The sequence below is a fragment of the Drosophila hydei genome, unplaced genomic scaffold, assembly GCF_003285905.1.
Source record: "Drosophila hydei strain 15085-1641.00,03,60 unplaced genomic scaffold, DhydRS2 tig00000237-arrow-arrow-pilon, whole genome shotgun sequence".
In the NCBI taxonomy this organism is placed as follows: domain Eukaryota; kingdom Metazoa; phylum Arthropoda; class Insecta; order Diptera; family Drosophilidae; genus Drosophila; species Drosophila hydei.
The window spans coordinates 1,307,288-1,322,828 of record NW_022045691.1 but is presented as its reverse complement, the minus strand read 5'-3'; the positions used below and the strand labels follow the sequence as shown (position 1 = coordinate 1,322,828).

General features: G+C 44.8%; 3 protein-coding genes across 5 annotated transcripts in view; 2 read left to right on the top strand and 1 right to left on the bottom strand.

Moving 5' to 3' along the window:
- The window catches only part of LOC111605158 (tyrosine-protein phosphatase 10D), a 59,563-nt gene extending 46,919 nt beyond the window's left edge, over positions 1 to 12,644 (top strand). The window contains exons 3-11 of one of the 3 annotated variants that reach the window (XM_030223538.1): positions 474 to 755; positions 1,996 to 2,668; positions 2,721 to 3,145; positions 3,217 to 3,648; positions 3,864 to 5,261; positions 6,826 to 7,508; positions 7,650 to 7,908; positions 7,979 to 8,107; positions 11,782 to 12,644. In XM_030223538.1, the coding sequence (XP_030079398.1) occupies positions 474 to 755; positions 1,996 to 2,668; positions 2,721 to 3,145; positions 3,217 to 3,648; positions 3,864 to 5,261; positions 6,826 to 7,508; positions 7,650 to 7,908; positions 7,979 to 8,107; positions 11,782 to 11,798 (4,298 nt within the window). In that variant the 3' untranslated portion in view covers positions 11,799 to 12,644. Of the gene's footprint in view, positions 1 to 473; positions 756 to 1,995; positions 2,669 to 2,720; positions 3,146 to 3,216; positions 3,649 to 3,863; positions 5,262 to 6,825; positions 7,509 to 7,649; positions 7,909 to 7,978; positions 8,108 to 9,214; positions 9,572 to 11,781 lie in introns of those variants that run through there. The other 2 variants (XM_030223537.1, XM_030223536.1) reach the window with 2 other exon arrangements.
- On the top strand, positions 9,568 to 10,581 carry LOC111605116 (tyrosine-protein phosphatase 10D-like). Its single transcript, XM_030223559.1, has 2 exons — positions 9,568 to 9,846; positions 9,985 to 10,581. Exons 1-2 carry the CDS (start codon positions 9,568 to 9,570, stop codon positions 10,579 to 10,581), a joined length of 876 nt encoding a protein of 291 aa, XP_030079419.1.
- Positions 12,645 to 14,101: 1,457 nt separating the features above from the next.
- On the bottom strand, positions 14,102 to 15,280 carry LOC111605144. The gene is made up of 2 exons (XM_023323524.2): positions 15,052 to 15,280; positions 14,102 to 14,990 (listed from the first exon to the last, which is right to left on the bottom strand). The coding sequence occupies exons 1-2, from the start codon at positions 15,081 to 15,083 to the stop codon at positions 14,258 to 14,260; spliced, it is 765 nt and encodes a 254-aa protein (XP_023179292.1). The 5' UTR covers positions 15,084 to 15,280; the 3' UTR covers positions 14,102 to 14,257.
- Between the last annotated feature and the right edge of the window lie 261 nt (positions 15,281 to 15,541).

The following is a 15,541-nucleotide window of genomic DNA, read 5'->3' as shown; positions in this document are numbered from 1 at the left end:
TGCAGCCAAAAGGCACCACGCACTGTTTCTGTTTTGCTCCTCCCTCGGTGTCTCCATCAAAAGCTATTAAAAGTAGAAAGTGAAAAATCGCTCTGCACAAAAACAAAAACCAGTTGCGCAGCAGCAGTAACAAAAACAAGATGCCATTAAAAGAGCGACAACGTCAACGACAGCGACAGAGAGAAACAGAGAGAGAGCGCACATTAACTCTGCTGTAGCTAAAAATAGATAGCAGGCAGCGACTAAGCAGCAGCAGAGCAGCTAACTGTAGATACTACTGAGCAGCGGCAGCGACAGCGGGTTGAGCTTTCAGCAAGCTATCAGCTAATATCGACAGTGCTGCAGTGTAGTGTGTTCGCCCAAGAATTGGAAGGTGGGGGTTCAAACCTAGACGAAAACTCCAACTATTACTTTTACTTAATGTATTTTTTATTTTTATTAATTAATTTCATTTTTTTATCAATTAATTTCAGCGCCCGATCCACCTTCCAACCTATCTGTACAGGTGCGCAGCGGCAAAAATGCCATTATACTCTGGTCACCGCCCACACAGGGCAGCTATACGGCATTTAAGATCAAGGTGCTAGGCCTATCGGAGGCATCCAATAGCTACAATCGCACCTTCCAGGTCAACGACAATACATTCCAGCACAGTGTCAAGGAGCTGACGCCAGGTGCTACCTACCAGGTACAGGCCTATACCATATATGATGGCAAAGAATCTGTGGCCTACACGAGTCGCAACTTTACAACAAGTAAGTGAGGCGTTTCCTAATCAAATTATGTTTTGTTTTTTTTTTTTTTCTTCACCTGTGGTGTTGGTGCCTAAAATGTAACTAAAACAAACAAAAAAACATATTTCATTCTTCTGCTCTTAACTTTTGTGCTTTTTAACGTAAATGTAACTAAAAAAACTAAAAAATAAAAAAAAGGTCGAAGGACGCGGCATAAAGAATTGCTGGACATCAAAATCTTGAGAGGTAATGTAAAGCTCACATAACGGTTTTCTACTACTGCATGCCAAATCCATTTCAAGTAGCTTTCAGTTGTATTTTTTTCATTAGTTTCTCTTTTTATGTAGAACTAAACTCAAAGCCTGACTAAATTTCGTTTTTTAGCTACTTGTTTTTTGGTCAAAAACCAACCCTGACCTAGGGGGTTCGTTGGCAATGTTCCAAATTCATTTGGCTAGCCTCAAATTGCATATGCCCCCATTGTGTCTATCCCTTTTGCTCTCTGAGCCACAGGCCACAACAAAGTGCGACTACACACACACACACACACACACTAATCTGATGCGATTCGTGTGTCGACAAGCACAGCAAATACTACAAACAAATATACACAAACAAACTAGCAAACACACACATACACACATATGCATATGCATGCGTGCCGTGGTCTGCCCTCATGCTAATATCTTGCATTCTCCATCTATCTGGCAGCACTGGCAATAGTATTTGACTGCTGTTATAATTCCCAATTGGCTTTGCGTGTATAAGCAAATGCCAATATAGAAAATTAATTTGATATGAGTTAAAGGAACAAAATAAATTAAAATTGATTATGATCAATTTAAATTAAATTTCAATTAAGTTTTATTAAAAAAAAATTATTTAAATTAACATGTGTACATATATATTTATATTCATAAGCATAAGTATCTCATTAGAACTAGAACCTATGCATACATATATACATATACATATACATATACATACTTATACTTACATACCTCTACTTCCAACAGACTAAACAAGAAAAACAAATTTAAAGGACACATTTTGCATGTTTTAACCACTGTGCAAGCAGTGAAAAGCTTAAATTACACATATACATATACATAGACATATATATATAGTCTTATACACTCCTGTATACCCTATATATATACTTTAGACAATATCTTTTGGTGGCATTAACTAACAGATTGCAATTTGCTTGCATTTTGCTTGTTCTTCTTCTTGTTCTGTTTACGCCTTGTCCTTGCCGTAGAGCCAAATACGCCGGGGAAATTTATTGTATGGTTTCGTAATGAGACAACGCTGCTGGTGCTCTGGCAGCCACCATATCCGGCTGGGATTTATACGCACTACAAGGTGTCCATAGAGCCGCCCGATGCCAATGACAGTGTGCTCTATGTGGAGAAGGAGGGCGAACCGCCGGGTCCGGCACAGGCGGCATTCAAAGGACTCGTCCCTGGACGTGCCTACAATATTTCCGTGCAAACAATGTCCGAGGATGAGATATCATTGCCAACAACAGCACAGTATCGTACGGTGCCATTGCGTCCACTTAATGTCACCTTCGACAAGGACTTCATCACATCGAACTCGTTCCGGGTGCTGTGGGAGGCGCCCAAGGGCGTTTCCGAGTTCGACAAGTATCAGGTGTCCGTTGCAACGACGCGTCGTCAATCGACGGTTGCGCGCAGCAACGAGCCAATTGCCTACTTCGATTTCCGCGACATCGCCGAGCCGGGCAAAACGTTCAATGTGATTGTGAAGACGGTGTCCGGCAAGGTCACCTCGTGGCCTGCCACTGGTGATGTAACGCTGCGACCGCTACCCGTGCGCAATTTGCGCAGCTTCAACGACGACAAGACCAATACGATGATCATAACCTGGGAGGCTGACGCGGCTAGCACGCAGGACGAGTATCGCATTGTGTAAGTAAAGCGCAGATCCTTCCAGACTTGGTACTAATGCTCCCTGTCTTAGCTACCATGAGCTGGAGACATTTAATGGAGATACGAGCACCCTGACCACAGATCGCACACGCTTTACCCTCGAGAGTCTTTTGCCCGGACGCAACTATTCGCTCTCCGTGCAGGCGGTGTCCAAGAAGATGGAATCGAATGAGACGAGCATCTTTGTGGTCACTCGTCCTTCGTCGCCCATCATCGAGGATCTGAAGAGCATACGCATGGGGCTCAACATCAGCTGGAAGAGCGATGTCAACTCGAAGCAGGAGCAATACGAGGTGCTGTACTCCCGCAACGGCACCAGCGAGGTGAGCACCCTCATCACCAAGGAATCCCGTTTGGTCATCAAGAATCTACAGCCCGGCGCTGGCTATGAGCTCAAGGTCTTCGCTGTCAGTCACGAGCTACGCAGCGAGCCGCACGCCTACTTCCAGGCAGTCTGTAAGTAGTGCAATCTCTGAAATGCCTCAAAGTTCGTTCCATTTACTGGGCAACCTCATTTCCCACATCAGTTCCCAATCCGCCACGCAACATGACCATCGAAACGGTGCGCAGCAACTCGGTGCTCGTTCATTGGTCGCCGCCAGAGAGCGGCGAATTCACGGAGTATTCCATACGGTATCGCACGGATAGCGAGCAGCAGTGGGTGCGATTGCCTAGCGTACGTTCCACTGAGGCCGACATCACGGACATGACCAAGGGCGAGAAGTACACCATCCAGGTGAACACGGTTAGCTTCGGTGTCGAGAGTCCCAACCCGCAGGAGGTGAACACAACTGTGCCACCGAATCCCGTCTCCAATATTATACAGCTCGTTGATTCGAGAAACATTACGCTGGAGTGGCCCAAGCCGGAGGGTCGGGTGGAATCGTACATACTTAAATGGTGGCCCAGCGATAATCCAACTCGTGTGCAGACCAAAAATGTCTCCGAGAACAAATCGGGTAAGTGGGGGCAGAAGGGTGAAGGGTAAATGAAGACTTCCTAAGTAGAAGAGGTTAAGAAAGACTTGAACTGGGCTAGATCAGTTCTTATGCAGGAAAATAGATTTGAAAATTAGTTCTAAGTCAAAGATGATCAGTAAAGAAAGTTTGTGAAACGATAAAGGAAATAGTCGTATGCCACTAATCAGCATCTCCGTCTTTCTCCCTGCCTGCAGCTGATGATTTGTCGACAGTGCGAGTGCTGATTGGCGAACTAATGCCGGGTGTCCAATACAAATTCGATATACAGACCACCTCGTATGGCATACTGTCGGGTACAACGAGTCTGTATCCACGCACCATGCCTCTCATACAATCCGATGTGGTAGTGGCCAATGGGGAGAAGGAGGATGAACGAGATACGATAACGTTGAGCTATACACCGACGCCGCAATCCTCATCCAAGTTCGATATCTATCGCTTCTCGCTGGGCGATGCGGAGATCAAGGAGAAGGAGAAGCTGGCCAACGATACGGATCGCAAGGTTACCTTTACGGGTCTCATACCGGGTCGACTCTACAACATTACCGTTTGGACGGTGAGCGGAGGCGTTGCCAGTTTGCCGATACAGCGACAGGATCGCCTCTATCCGGAGCCCATAACACAGCTGCATGCCACAAATATTACGGATACGGAAATATCGCTGCGCTGGGATCTACCCAAGGGCGAGTACAACGACTTTGACATCGCCTACCTCACAGCCGATAATTTGCTGGCGCAGAACATGACCACGCGCAATGAGATCACAATTAGCGAGCTGCGTCCGCATCGCAATTACACATTCACCGTGGTCGTACGCTCCGGCACGGAGTCCTCAGTGCTGCGCAGCAGCGCGCCGCTCTCTGCCAGCTTTACGACCAACGAGGCTGTGCCAGGGCGCGTCGAGCGCTTCCATCCGATGGACGTGCAGCCGAGTGAGATTAACTTCGAGTGGTCGCTGCCGTCGAGCGAGGCGAACGGCATCATCCGGCAATTCTCGATTGCGTACACGAACATCAACAATCTGACGGATGCGGGCATGCAGGACTTTGACTCGGAGGAATCCTTTGGCATTATCCGTAACCTCAAGCCCGGCGAGACTTATGTGTTCAAGATTCAGGCAAAGACCGCCATTGGCTACGGCCCGGAACGGGAGTATAAGCAAACGATGCCGATTCTAGCGCCTCCCCGTCCCGCCACCCAGGTGGTGCCCACCGAGGTGTATCGCAGCTCATCGACCATACAAATACGATTCCGAAAGAACTACTTCTCCGATCAGAATGGTCAGGTGCGCATGTACACGATCATCGTGGCCGAGGATGATGCAAAGAATGCGTCCGGCCTGGAGATGCCCAGCTGGCTGGATGTGCAGTCATATAACGTCTGGTTGCCCTACCAGGCCATCGATCCCTACTACCCGTTCGAGAATCGCTCCGTCGAGGACTTCACCATCGGCACCGAGAACTGTGACAATCACAAAATTGGCTATTGCAACGGACCCCTCAAGTCGGGCACCACCTATCGGGTGAAGGTGCGCGCCTTCACCGGCCCCGACAAATTCACGGATACCGCTTACAGTTTTCCCATACAAACAGGTGAGTCGGACCGGACGTCCGGATGTATTACGTATGTGGAGTTCTCTTCCAGTAGTTCGTTTCACTGAACTAGTTCTGTGATTCATAGATCGTTCATTGTAGATGATTTGATTGACTGATGGATTGACTGACTGATTGAATGGTTGACTAGTAAACTGATTCACTGATTGACTGATTGAGTGATTGAATGTTGGGTTGACAGATTGACTGATTGATATAGTGATTGACCAATTAAGTGATTGATTGGCGGACGAATTGACAACTGATTGATTGATTTATATAGTGAATGACTGACTGATGAATTGAATGACTGACTGATTGAATGGTTGTCTAGTAAACTGATTCACTGATTGTCTGATTGAGTGATTGAGTGATTGAATGTTGGGTTGACAGATTGACCGATTGATATAGTGATTGACCAATTAAGTGATTGATTGGCGGACGAATTGACGACTGATTGATTGGTTGATTGATGTAGTAAACGATTGACTAATTAAGTGATTGATTGGCGGACTAACTGACTAACAGATAGATTGACTCATTCAGCCATTGATTGACTGACTGAAGCACAAACTCACTGACTGATTGGGTGATTGATTGACTCATTCAGTCAGTGATAGACTGATTGGCTTATTGACTGACTCATTCAGTGAGTGATTGACTCACAAACTCACTGATTGATTGAGTCATTCAGTCAGTGATTGACTGACTGACAGACTCACAAACTCACTGACTAATTGGCTGATTGATTAACTCACTCAGTGAGTGATTGACTCACAAACTCACTGACTGATTGGCTGATTGATTGAGTCATTCAGTCAGTGATTGACAAACTGACTGAAGCACAAACTCACTGACTGATTGGGTGATTGATAGACTCATTCAGTCAGTGATTGACTGACTGACAGACTCACAAACTCACTGACTAATTGGCTGATTGATTGACTCATTCAGTGAATGATTGACTCACAAACTCACTGACTGATTGGCTGATTGATTGAGTCATTCAGTCAGTGATTGACAAACTGACTGAAGCACAAACTCACTGACTGATTGGGTGATTGATAGACTCATTCAGTCAGTGATTGACTGACTGATTGACTCACAAAGTCACTGACTGATTGGCTGATTAATTGACTCACTCAGTGAGTGATTGACTCACAAACTCACTGACTGATTGGCTGATTGATTGAGTCATTCAGTCAGTGATTGACGAACTGACTGAAGCACAAACTCACTGACTGATTGGGTGATTGATTGACTCACTCAGTGAGTGATTGACTCACAAACTCACTGACTAATTGGCTGATTGACTGCCTCATTCAGTCAGTGATTGACTGACTTATCGATGGAGTGATTCATTTACAATAACTAACTAATCCAACTGCATATTATATTTAATCCGATTCTAATCTATGTCTTGCCTCTGGCACGTTCTATAATCATGTTTATAGAGCTGCTGAGCTCACCGGGTAAGCAGTCAGCCAGGATGAAGCACTTCTAATGCCATAAGCTATAATCAATCACTTTCTTTCATTCTCTCCCGCTGTCCTGCCCTTTGCAGATCAAGGCAACTCGACGGTGATTGTGGCCATCACCGTGCCGCTGACGATAATCGTGGTGCTGCTGTTTACGGTGTTGTTCTACAAGAGACGTCGCAACAATTGCCGCAAGACCACGAAGGACTCGCGCGCCAATGACAATATGTCCCTGCCGGACAGCGTCATCGAACAGAATCGGCCCATACTGATAAAGAACTTTGCGGAGCATTATCGCCTGATGTCTGCCGATTCGGACTTCCGTTTCAGCGAGGAGTTCGAGGAGCTGAAGCATGTCGGCCGGGATCAGCCCTGCACGTTTGCCGATCTGCCCTGCAATCGGCCAAAGAACCGCTTCACCAATATTCTACCCTACGATCACTCGCGCTTCAAGCTGCAGCCCGTCGACGACGACGAGGGCTCCGACTACATCAATGCCAACTATGTGCCCGGCCACAATTCACCGCGTGAATTCATTGTCACCCAGGGCCCGTTGCACTCCACACGCGACGATTTCTGGCGCATGTGCTGGGAGAGCAACTCCCGGGCGATTGTCATGCTCACCCGCTGCTTCGAGAAGGGCCGCGAGAAGTGCGACCAGTACTGGCCCAACGACACGGTGCCCGTCTTCTATGGCGACATCAAGGTGCAAATACTCAACGATAGCCACTACGCCGACTGGGTGATGACCGAGTTTATGCTGTGTCGCGTAAGTAGCCTCAGCTCCAGCCTTGTCTCCTCTCCTTCTTAATATGCTCAGTATCCTTCCATCCCCACTCTCTTCATTTCTGCCTGTCATAATTCTGCCTCTCTCTCTGATTCTCATTGTCTCTCTCTTTGTCACTAACAGGGCAGTGAACAGCGCATCTTGCGGCACTTCCACTTCATCACATGGCCCGATTTTGGTGTACCCAATCCCCCCCAGACGCTCGTTCGTTTCGTCCGCGCGTTCCGAGATCGCATCGGCGCCGAGCAACGTCCCATTTTGGTGCACTGCAGCGCTGGCGTTGGCAGATCCGGCACCTTCATCACATTGGATCGCATATTGCAGCAGATCAATACGTCCGACTATGTGGACATCTTTGGCATAGTCTATGCCATGCGCAAGGGTAAGACCACTCGCCCACTCCCCCGCTCCCCCAGAGCTCTCGGCTAATCCCTCTCCCATCCATTGTGCAGAGCGCGTCTGGATGGTGCAAACGGAGCAGCAGTACATCTGCATACATCAGTGCCTGCTGGCGGTGCTCGAGGGCAAGGAGAATATTGTCGGACCGGCCCGTGTCATGGACGACAACGAGGGCTTCGAAGGTAGGTGCGGCGCTACACGTAGGACCCATTGTTGCCTGGTGCTGGGCCGCTCGTTGCGAACGCCTCGTTTCTTTTAACACTAACCCACAAATGCTGCACAGGATTTGTGCTTGGTTTGTTTATTGGAGATTCTCTGCTCACAAGTGCGAGCAAATGTGTGCTATAACGCGAAGTGCACGACTTGCAGATACCCTGTATAAATATATTACAGAAGCAAATAGAATAAACGAGCTCCTACTCAGCTCTGGCATTTAGTATATCCGAGCTATGCCTAGTAAAATGAATACTGACCGATCGATAGTTATCGATTTTAGTGAAAACTTAGATAGACATAGACAACATGTCCGTAAGAGAGCTTTTCATATGAGCCTCTGATGACCAAGCCGCCCTTCCAATATGGGCAATAAGTGCTATCTTGTGTTATCGATAAGTATCGATTTAAAACCTTGATTGTTATGGCCTAGCTCCAAGGTTTTACCAGCATAGACATTCGTTTCTTAACCTATTAAAATAGTATTTACACTAAAGTAGCGTAAATTGCTTTTAAATAGGCCAGATCGATTAATATCGATTAATTTATTGATGTATAGAAGAGACGTCTCCACGACTATATTAGTTTTACATTTAAGCTTTAACATTTTTGTTTGACTTTTTTAATGCATATCGATAATAAGTGTTTTTTAGTGAATCGATAAATATCGATGTCTTTCATCGTTTTAGTAGTTAGTAGTTTTATATGAGATATTTACGCTTTCGTCGTACAAACTTATGAAATATGAACAGCTATATGAATTTTAGATAAATCGATAAATATCGATTGACAGCATAGACTGCTGAGAGGCCGTTCGATAGATAAACAGATCTATAGAGATGCTAAAAACTGCCAACTGGCAGCTGGTAACTGTCTACAGGGTATATTCTAGTCGTGCACACTCCACACGTGAGCAGAGCTCATTTTATACACATTTTGGTGCTGGGATCGGCGACATGACTAACAAAAATGCAAATTTCTTCTAACACACACGCACACACACACACACACACATCGATACGCACACACACACGCTCACAATGTACGCATTGCTGTCGGTGTGTGCGTGTAAGTAGGCGGAGATGGTCAACTGGAGGAGCATGGCGCCATATTGGCGACCATCGAGGAGCAACTGCACCATCAACTGGAGGCTATCGATGACGAGAACGCGGCAATTCATCACGACGAACAGCAGCCGCTGACGAGCAGCTTCGGCAACGCCAGCAACGGATTGGGCTTGGGCTTGGGTCTGGGCTTGGGCTTGGGCATGGGCATGGGCATGGGCATGGGCATGGGCATGGGCATCGGCTCAAATTCGATGAGCTCGTTCGGTGTCGATGCGCCGGACAGATGACATTCGGCGGTTGTCAATCAGAGCGATAACAACAACTCGGTGGTTATCGTGCTGGTTGACAACAAGCCCAGCTCGATGATCTGCAAGGAGGGCAGCCGCGTGGACATCGACTCCAAGGATGGGCTGCAAACGCAGCCAGTGGCAGCGCCAATAATGACCAATTCGCTGCCAGCGAACGGCTACAATACGCTCCAGCATCGGCGCAAATCCCAATTGATCACATTCAGTGCCAGCTCCAGCGACATCAAGAACAGTCTCAGCCATGAGCTGATCACGGCCAGCGGCCGACTTAGCTATGCCGAGGAGCAGCAGCCAGTGGCTGCTCCAGCATCAACTCCAACTGCTGAGCAGGAAGTCTATAGCAGACGTTCGCTGGAGCTGGGCGAGGAGCTCGAGCTGCAGCTGGAAGAGGATGAGGATGAGGACGCGCTGGAGCAGCAGCAGGGCCAGCAGGCAATAGAGCAGCAGCAGCAGCAGTTAGACGAGGACGACGACGAGGAGGAGGAGGAGGAGGAGGATGTGGAGGAGGAGGAGGAAGATGGGCTAGTTGTGGAGGATGTGGAAGATGTGCTCTACATGCACGACGAGTTCGAGACGCACATCGATGCCAAGTCGAACAATGCCAACGATGACAGCGGCGGCGGCAGCTATGAGGATTCCCATGCCCTGCACAGCTCGCTCGGTGGCAGCAATCGGAACAGCTTGGAGAAGGATGACGACGACATCGAGGTGGATGTGATTAGCACCGATGTCAGCTGCTATGACCAGCTCCTGGGCAGCAGCTGCAACACACGCCACGGCGATGACGACGATCTGGCCACGCTCATCGGCGACACGGATCACTTGATAAAGGCCAAGGGTCACAGTGCTGGAAATGCTGCTGCTGCTGCTGCTGCTGGTGGTGGTGGTGGTGGTGGTGCTGGTGGTGCTGTTGGGTTGGGCGGGGTTGCTGTGGGCGTTGGGCTTGGCATGGCCGGCATAACAGCGACAGCTGCTGCTGCTCTTGGCAAATGCGCTTTGGAGCCGGGCTCAACCGTTGGCAATGGCAATGGCGGCATTATCTATGCCAATCCATTTATGGGTTTGTAATACGCTCTCTCTCTCTCACTCTCTCTCTCTCTACCACTATCTAGCTCTCTCTTTCTGTCCCTAGCTAACTTCCCTCTCACTCACTCACCCAACTCTCTCGCTCTCGCATGCTTAACACACTTGAAGCTAACTCTTTCTGCTGCATGTTTCACATTTGTTGTTGTTGTTGTTGTTGTTGTTGTTGCATGTTACCTTGCTTTATTGATTAGTTGTAATACCCTTGCAGCAAGCTATATATATAAATATATGTATTAGTCTAGGATAAACCAGTCAATCCTAGCAGACACTCTGCAGTTGTCTGTCCGTATTAAAGACTACCCTCAGCTCATAAAGTGTTAAGCTTTGATCAAATATCACTTAAGCACGCCTGCTGTGGGCGTGGCAAACTGACAAGTCAGATATAGAAGCTAAATGCCATATGTCAGGGCTTTGTCTAGACGAGCAAGTGCTGGGCGCATTCCCTAGTTGAGTTTAAGTAGAACCCGATTTGCCACGACACAAAGGACGGAGGGACGAACGGAGGGAAGGATGGACGGACGGACAGATGGGCGGGCGTACTAACGGATGGATGGACAATCAGACGGATAGACGGATGGACGGATAGACGGACAGATAGATAAACGGACAGATGGAAGGACAGACGGACGAACAGACGTATGGGCAAACGGACGGACGGACGAATTTAGGGACAGACGGATGTACGAGCAGACGAACGGACGAACTGATGGATGGACAGGCAAATGGATAGATGGATGGACGAGCAGACGTACAGACGGAAGGACATGCAGAAAGACGGACAGACGGATGGACAGAGAATTGATTGAAATCAGCTTTTGGCCCACTTCACTCTATGCCACGCCCCGCAGGCTCGTCGACATATAGCAAGCTTTGTAGCCAAGATCTGGAATCAATGTTGCGCAGCACGTGCTTTATGTGCCGCCCATAGAGGCGAAATATATATCTAGATTAAGAGCGAGCATTGTGCAGTCAGTTAAACCACATTGCCTTAAGTCAACGTGTGCTTAGATCTATATATTATCGTATATATCGCTCTGTCTGCAAGGACATTTGAACTTCGGCCTGACGAAGTTGACCCCCTCCCACACGCCCCCCTCCACCTCCCCCCACCCATATCTTGATTGTCTTATTTGTTTTTGCTTTAAATGGAAATGATTCTTTGTTAACAAAAGCTAATATTAGATAATGCTTGCAGATGACGAGGGCATTGCGGAATCGGGCATGTAAGCCGCCAGCTGAACGAATGATTGACAAACGGCCACGCCCGCAGCTGCAAGAAGCCACCGCCCACCCCTTTGGCCCCACCTTCAACCGAGACGTAGAAGCAATGCGCTGAATCCACGTGGCAAACTAAATAATTAAATTTTGACTTAAGATCAACTCGATAAGTAACGCTTGATATTATGCTATCGATATAGCCTATATACACACATATATACATAGATATATGGATCTGGGCATGCACATATGTGTGTCTGTGTATCGTATATAGTACAACCAGTCTGGATTGGAACACTTTTTCCATATAAATGAGAAATATGAAAAAAATATATACAAAATTACAAAGAAAAATCTGTTTTGTAAGACGATTTCGCACTCGCAGATATATATACATATATATACGTATGAACATGTCGTGAGGGCGTCGCAAGTCGTTTTACAATACAGACTACTATATACCCTCTATATAGATTTATATATATATATATATACACCATATATATAGATATCTATCAATCCAATCCTGTCTCGTCTTGTACTCTGTAAACGCTGCTAATGGAAACTACCGAGATATTATTATTATTATTATTATAAAACTAATTGTCAAAGAAGCAAAGTAAAACGAAAACAAAACACATATTTTTATCGCTAGCCACAATTTTTTGTATACCTATACATATATATCATCTATATATATATATATGTAACTTCCAATTTTTTGTACACTAAATGTTAGTTGAGGAAGCAGAAGAACAGATCGAGCGCTAAATGGTTTTTTTTATATATATACATATACTATACCATATATATATACATACATATATATATACGATATTCGATATACGATATACGATATCTATATATACACATACTTGTGTACATATGCGTAAAATGTGTAATGTAAAAATTGCAATAATTCAGTTACATAGTTTTAAACGAACAATTTGTATCAATCTAATTTTTAATATATTTCTATTATTTTTTTTAATCTCTAAACTATATACTATATATATATATAAACAATACCTTTGTATATGTGTGTAATTTTTGATGTATGTGTATGTGCTACTTTAATATTGTTTAATTATATAGAATTTTATTTAAAACAAAACAAAACCAAAAGAAACTTATCATTTTTTGTGTTTATTTTGATTTTCAAGCTAGTTTTTCATTTAACATACGTTATTCAAGTTAACAGCGTGCAGTACTGTTAATGCACAAGGCGCTGTTAGCCTAAGGGAAACATGAAATGACACATAATAGTAACCGTACACCGAGCAACAACAACAACAGCAAAAAGAACAACTCAAGCACAAATACAAATGACCAACGCATTACTGCCAGGCGATAATCATTTACACAACAAAAACAAACGAATTTTGTTTATGGTTTTTGTACGTATGCATAAAATAGTGTAAAAGAAGAGAATGTTAAAGTAGACTCTGTAGCTTAACAGTAAGCGAATTAACATAAGCATTTAGCCGGTGCCAAAATACACACACACACACACACACACACACACACACGAGAGTAGCAAAAAGAAAAGAGTAACTAAAAACTAACAGTAACAATAACAATTTAGCAATAGCAAGAGTCAATATATAATGAATGTAGTCTAATTTCAGTTGCCAACACACAATTGGTTCCAGCTTAGTTGAAATTAGTTGATAATGTGCAATAGAAACGTTTTGCTTTTAGTCTAGCTAACAGCAAGACCTTATATATAAATATATATGTGAAAAAATATATAGATGAAAACAACGATCCCCCATTGACCCACAGGCCAGAAATGTGCAATTCACACTAATACACACACACACACACACAAACCTACTTACTTACGAGTATAAACTAAATACATATGCATGAATGAATAACTAACAAGTCTGCAAGAGTTTCGACTTGATATACACATATATATATATACATATATATATATATATACATAAACGAAAATACATATGCATATACAATATATACATATATATAAAAAAGGTACATCTATATCAGTGTAATAATTTGTAATGTTTATCAGTAGAATTATGAAACAAGCAAAACAAAAAAATGAAATGCATATTAAAAAGCAAGAAAAACAAAACAAATTGTAATTTCATTTCAAATGCCAATGGCTCCTATTGGCGCGCAGTGTGTTATCGATATATCGAAAATTGAACGTTATCAAACACTTATTTTATTTGACATCGGCTTTAAGTGCGCAGTCCGTTTAAAGTAAGGCGAGCAACTGTTGTCAATGTTTCTATTATCGTCTAAGTTATTTGCGTTATTTAAACTCAATTTTATTGTAGCTCGCTTCTAAAGTAGCATTATTTTAAATCACGTAAAAAAACAAAGTTAACAATTTAATATATACATAAGTCTTATAAACAGCCTGCTCTAATAATTAGGAAATAATGCGTAAATTTGAGTAAAATTCAGCTCACTCAGTGCTCCCCTCATTGCCCTTCATATTGGCCAGAGTGGCATCCAATTCTGATTGGATGTGCTCGAATTGATTGAACAGCTGCAACAGCTCCGGCTGCGTCATCTCAAAGTTAATATCTTCGCCGGCGACCGTCTTCAGCTGGAGTACAGCCAGCGCCGTTTTCTCGCGCTGTTGACAATGAGAGGCAATCTCCACATTCAGCTTCCAGGCCATATCTTCGATCACATTCGACTCATACCGCTCGCTTGCCAAGTTGTTAAGCATGGGCGTCGTCTGCCTCACCCAGAGCCGCAATATGGCATCGATTTTCGCCTCGTCCTGCAGCTGGAGCTTGTCGCGCAGCTCGCGCTGCAAGTGGCTGGGCTTGATGATAAACGTCGAAATGCGTCGCAAGATATAAGAGAATGTCTTGATCAACAGCAAGAAGTCTGCACGGGCCACGCCCACCAAACGTTCCAGCTCCTCCAGCGTATACTCGGGCTCGCTGCTTGTGTGACTTGTCTCCATGCTACTGCCCGTTCGTTCGGTGGTTGTGACACTGGTGCCCACAGTCGTGCTACCTGTGGCATTACCCGAGCTATTGGCTGCACTCGCAACGCCTGCGGTAGCAGCTGCGGAAGCAGCTGCAGCGGAGCTGCCAGGACTCATCTGTCGGTGGACGTAGAGCAGAACTGTCGTAAACGTATCGTAGGGCAGGGCATTGATGATTTTGATGCCTTCGCGTGCGCTGAATATCAAATGTAATGAGTTCGATGATAATTCACATGAACAAATCTTAAAAACCTTACCGCTCGGTTATTTTAATCCAGTTAATACTCATTTCTCACAATAAATACAAACATAAACACGAATCAGAGAAATGCGTAAATCGTGCTGCTAACTCTCTGCAAACTGGATATCAGGGTTGCATTTCATTAACATTACCAAATTGAGTTAACAGTCTGTTAGTTAACATTCGCTGTAGTAAACCGCGCTTTCGCTCATTTGAAATTAACTTCTGGAGGCGTTCGGACGTACACCCCGGCTGCTAAAATAACGTTTGATGTTTAGTCATATTTGACTTTAAATAAAAACAATACTGAATCAGAAAAAAATATAAAGAAAAAGCGCTGCCTTTTTACCAACTATGAATCAGAGTTGCATTAACTTACCATATTGTTAGCAAACTTGTTTAATGAATAGCACTAACCCAATTATTTGAAAACAAGCCAAAACTATGTTCAGATAATTGCTTAAATTTAAACTTACAAACCTTGTTGAAACCGTTTTAACTTATTA

Bases quoted from the DNA above. Each gene is read 5' to 3' on its own strand.
- LOC111605144 (XM_023323524.2), bottom strand. From the start codon at position 15,083: ATGAGTATTAACTGGATTAAAATAACCGAGCG. The intron at 14,991-15,051 runs GTAAGGTTTTTA...TTTGATATTCAG, and splicing joins TGGATTAAAATAACCGAGCG to CGCACGCGAAGGCATCAAAA.
- LOC111605116 (XM_030223559.1), top strand. From the start codon at position 9,568: ATGATCTGCAAGGAGGGCAGCCGCGTGGACATCGACTCCAAGGATGGG. The intron at 9,847-9,984 runs GTCTATAGCAGA...GACGAGGACGAC, and splicing joins CTCCAACTGCTGAGCAGGAA to GACGAGGAGGAGGAGGAGGA.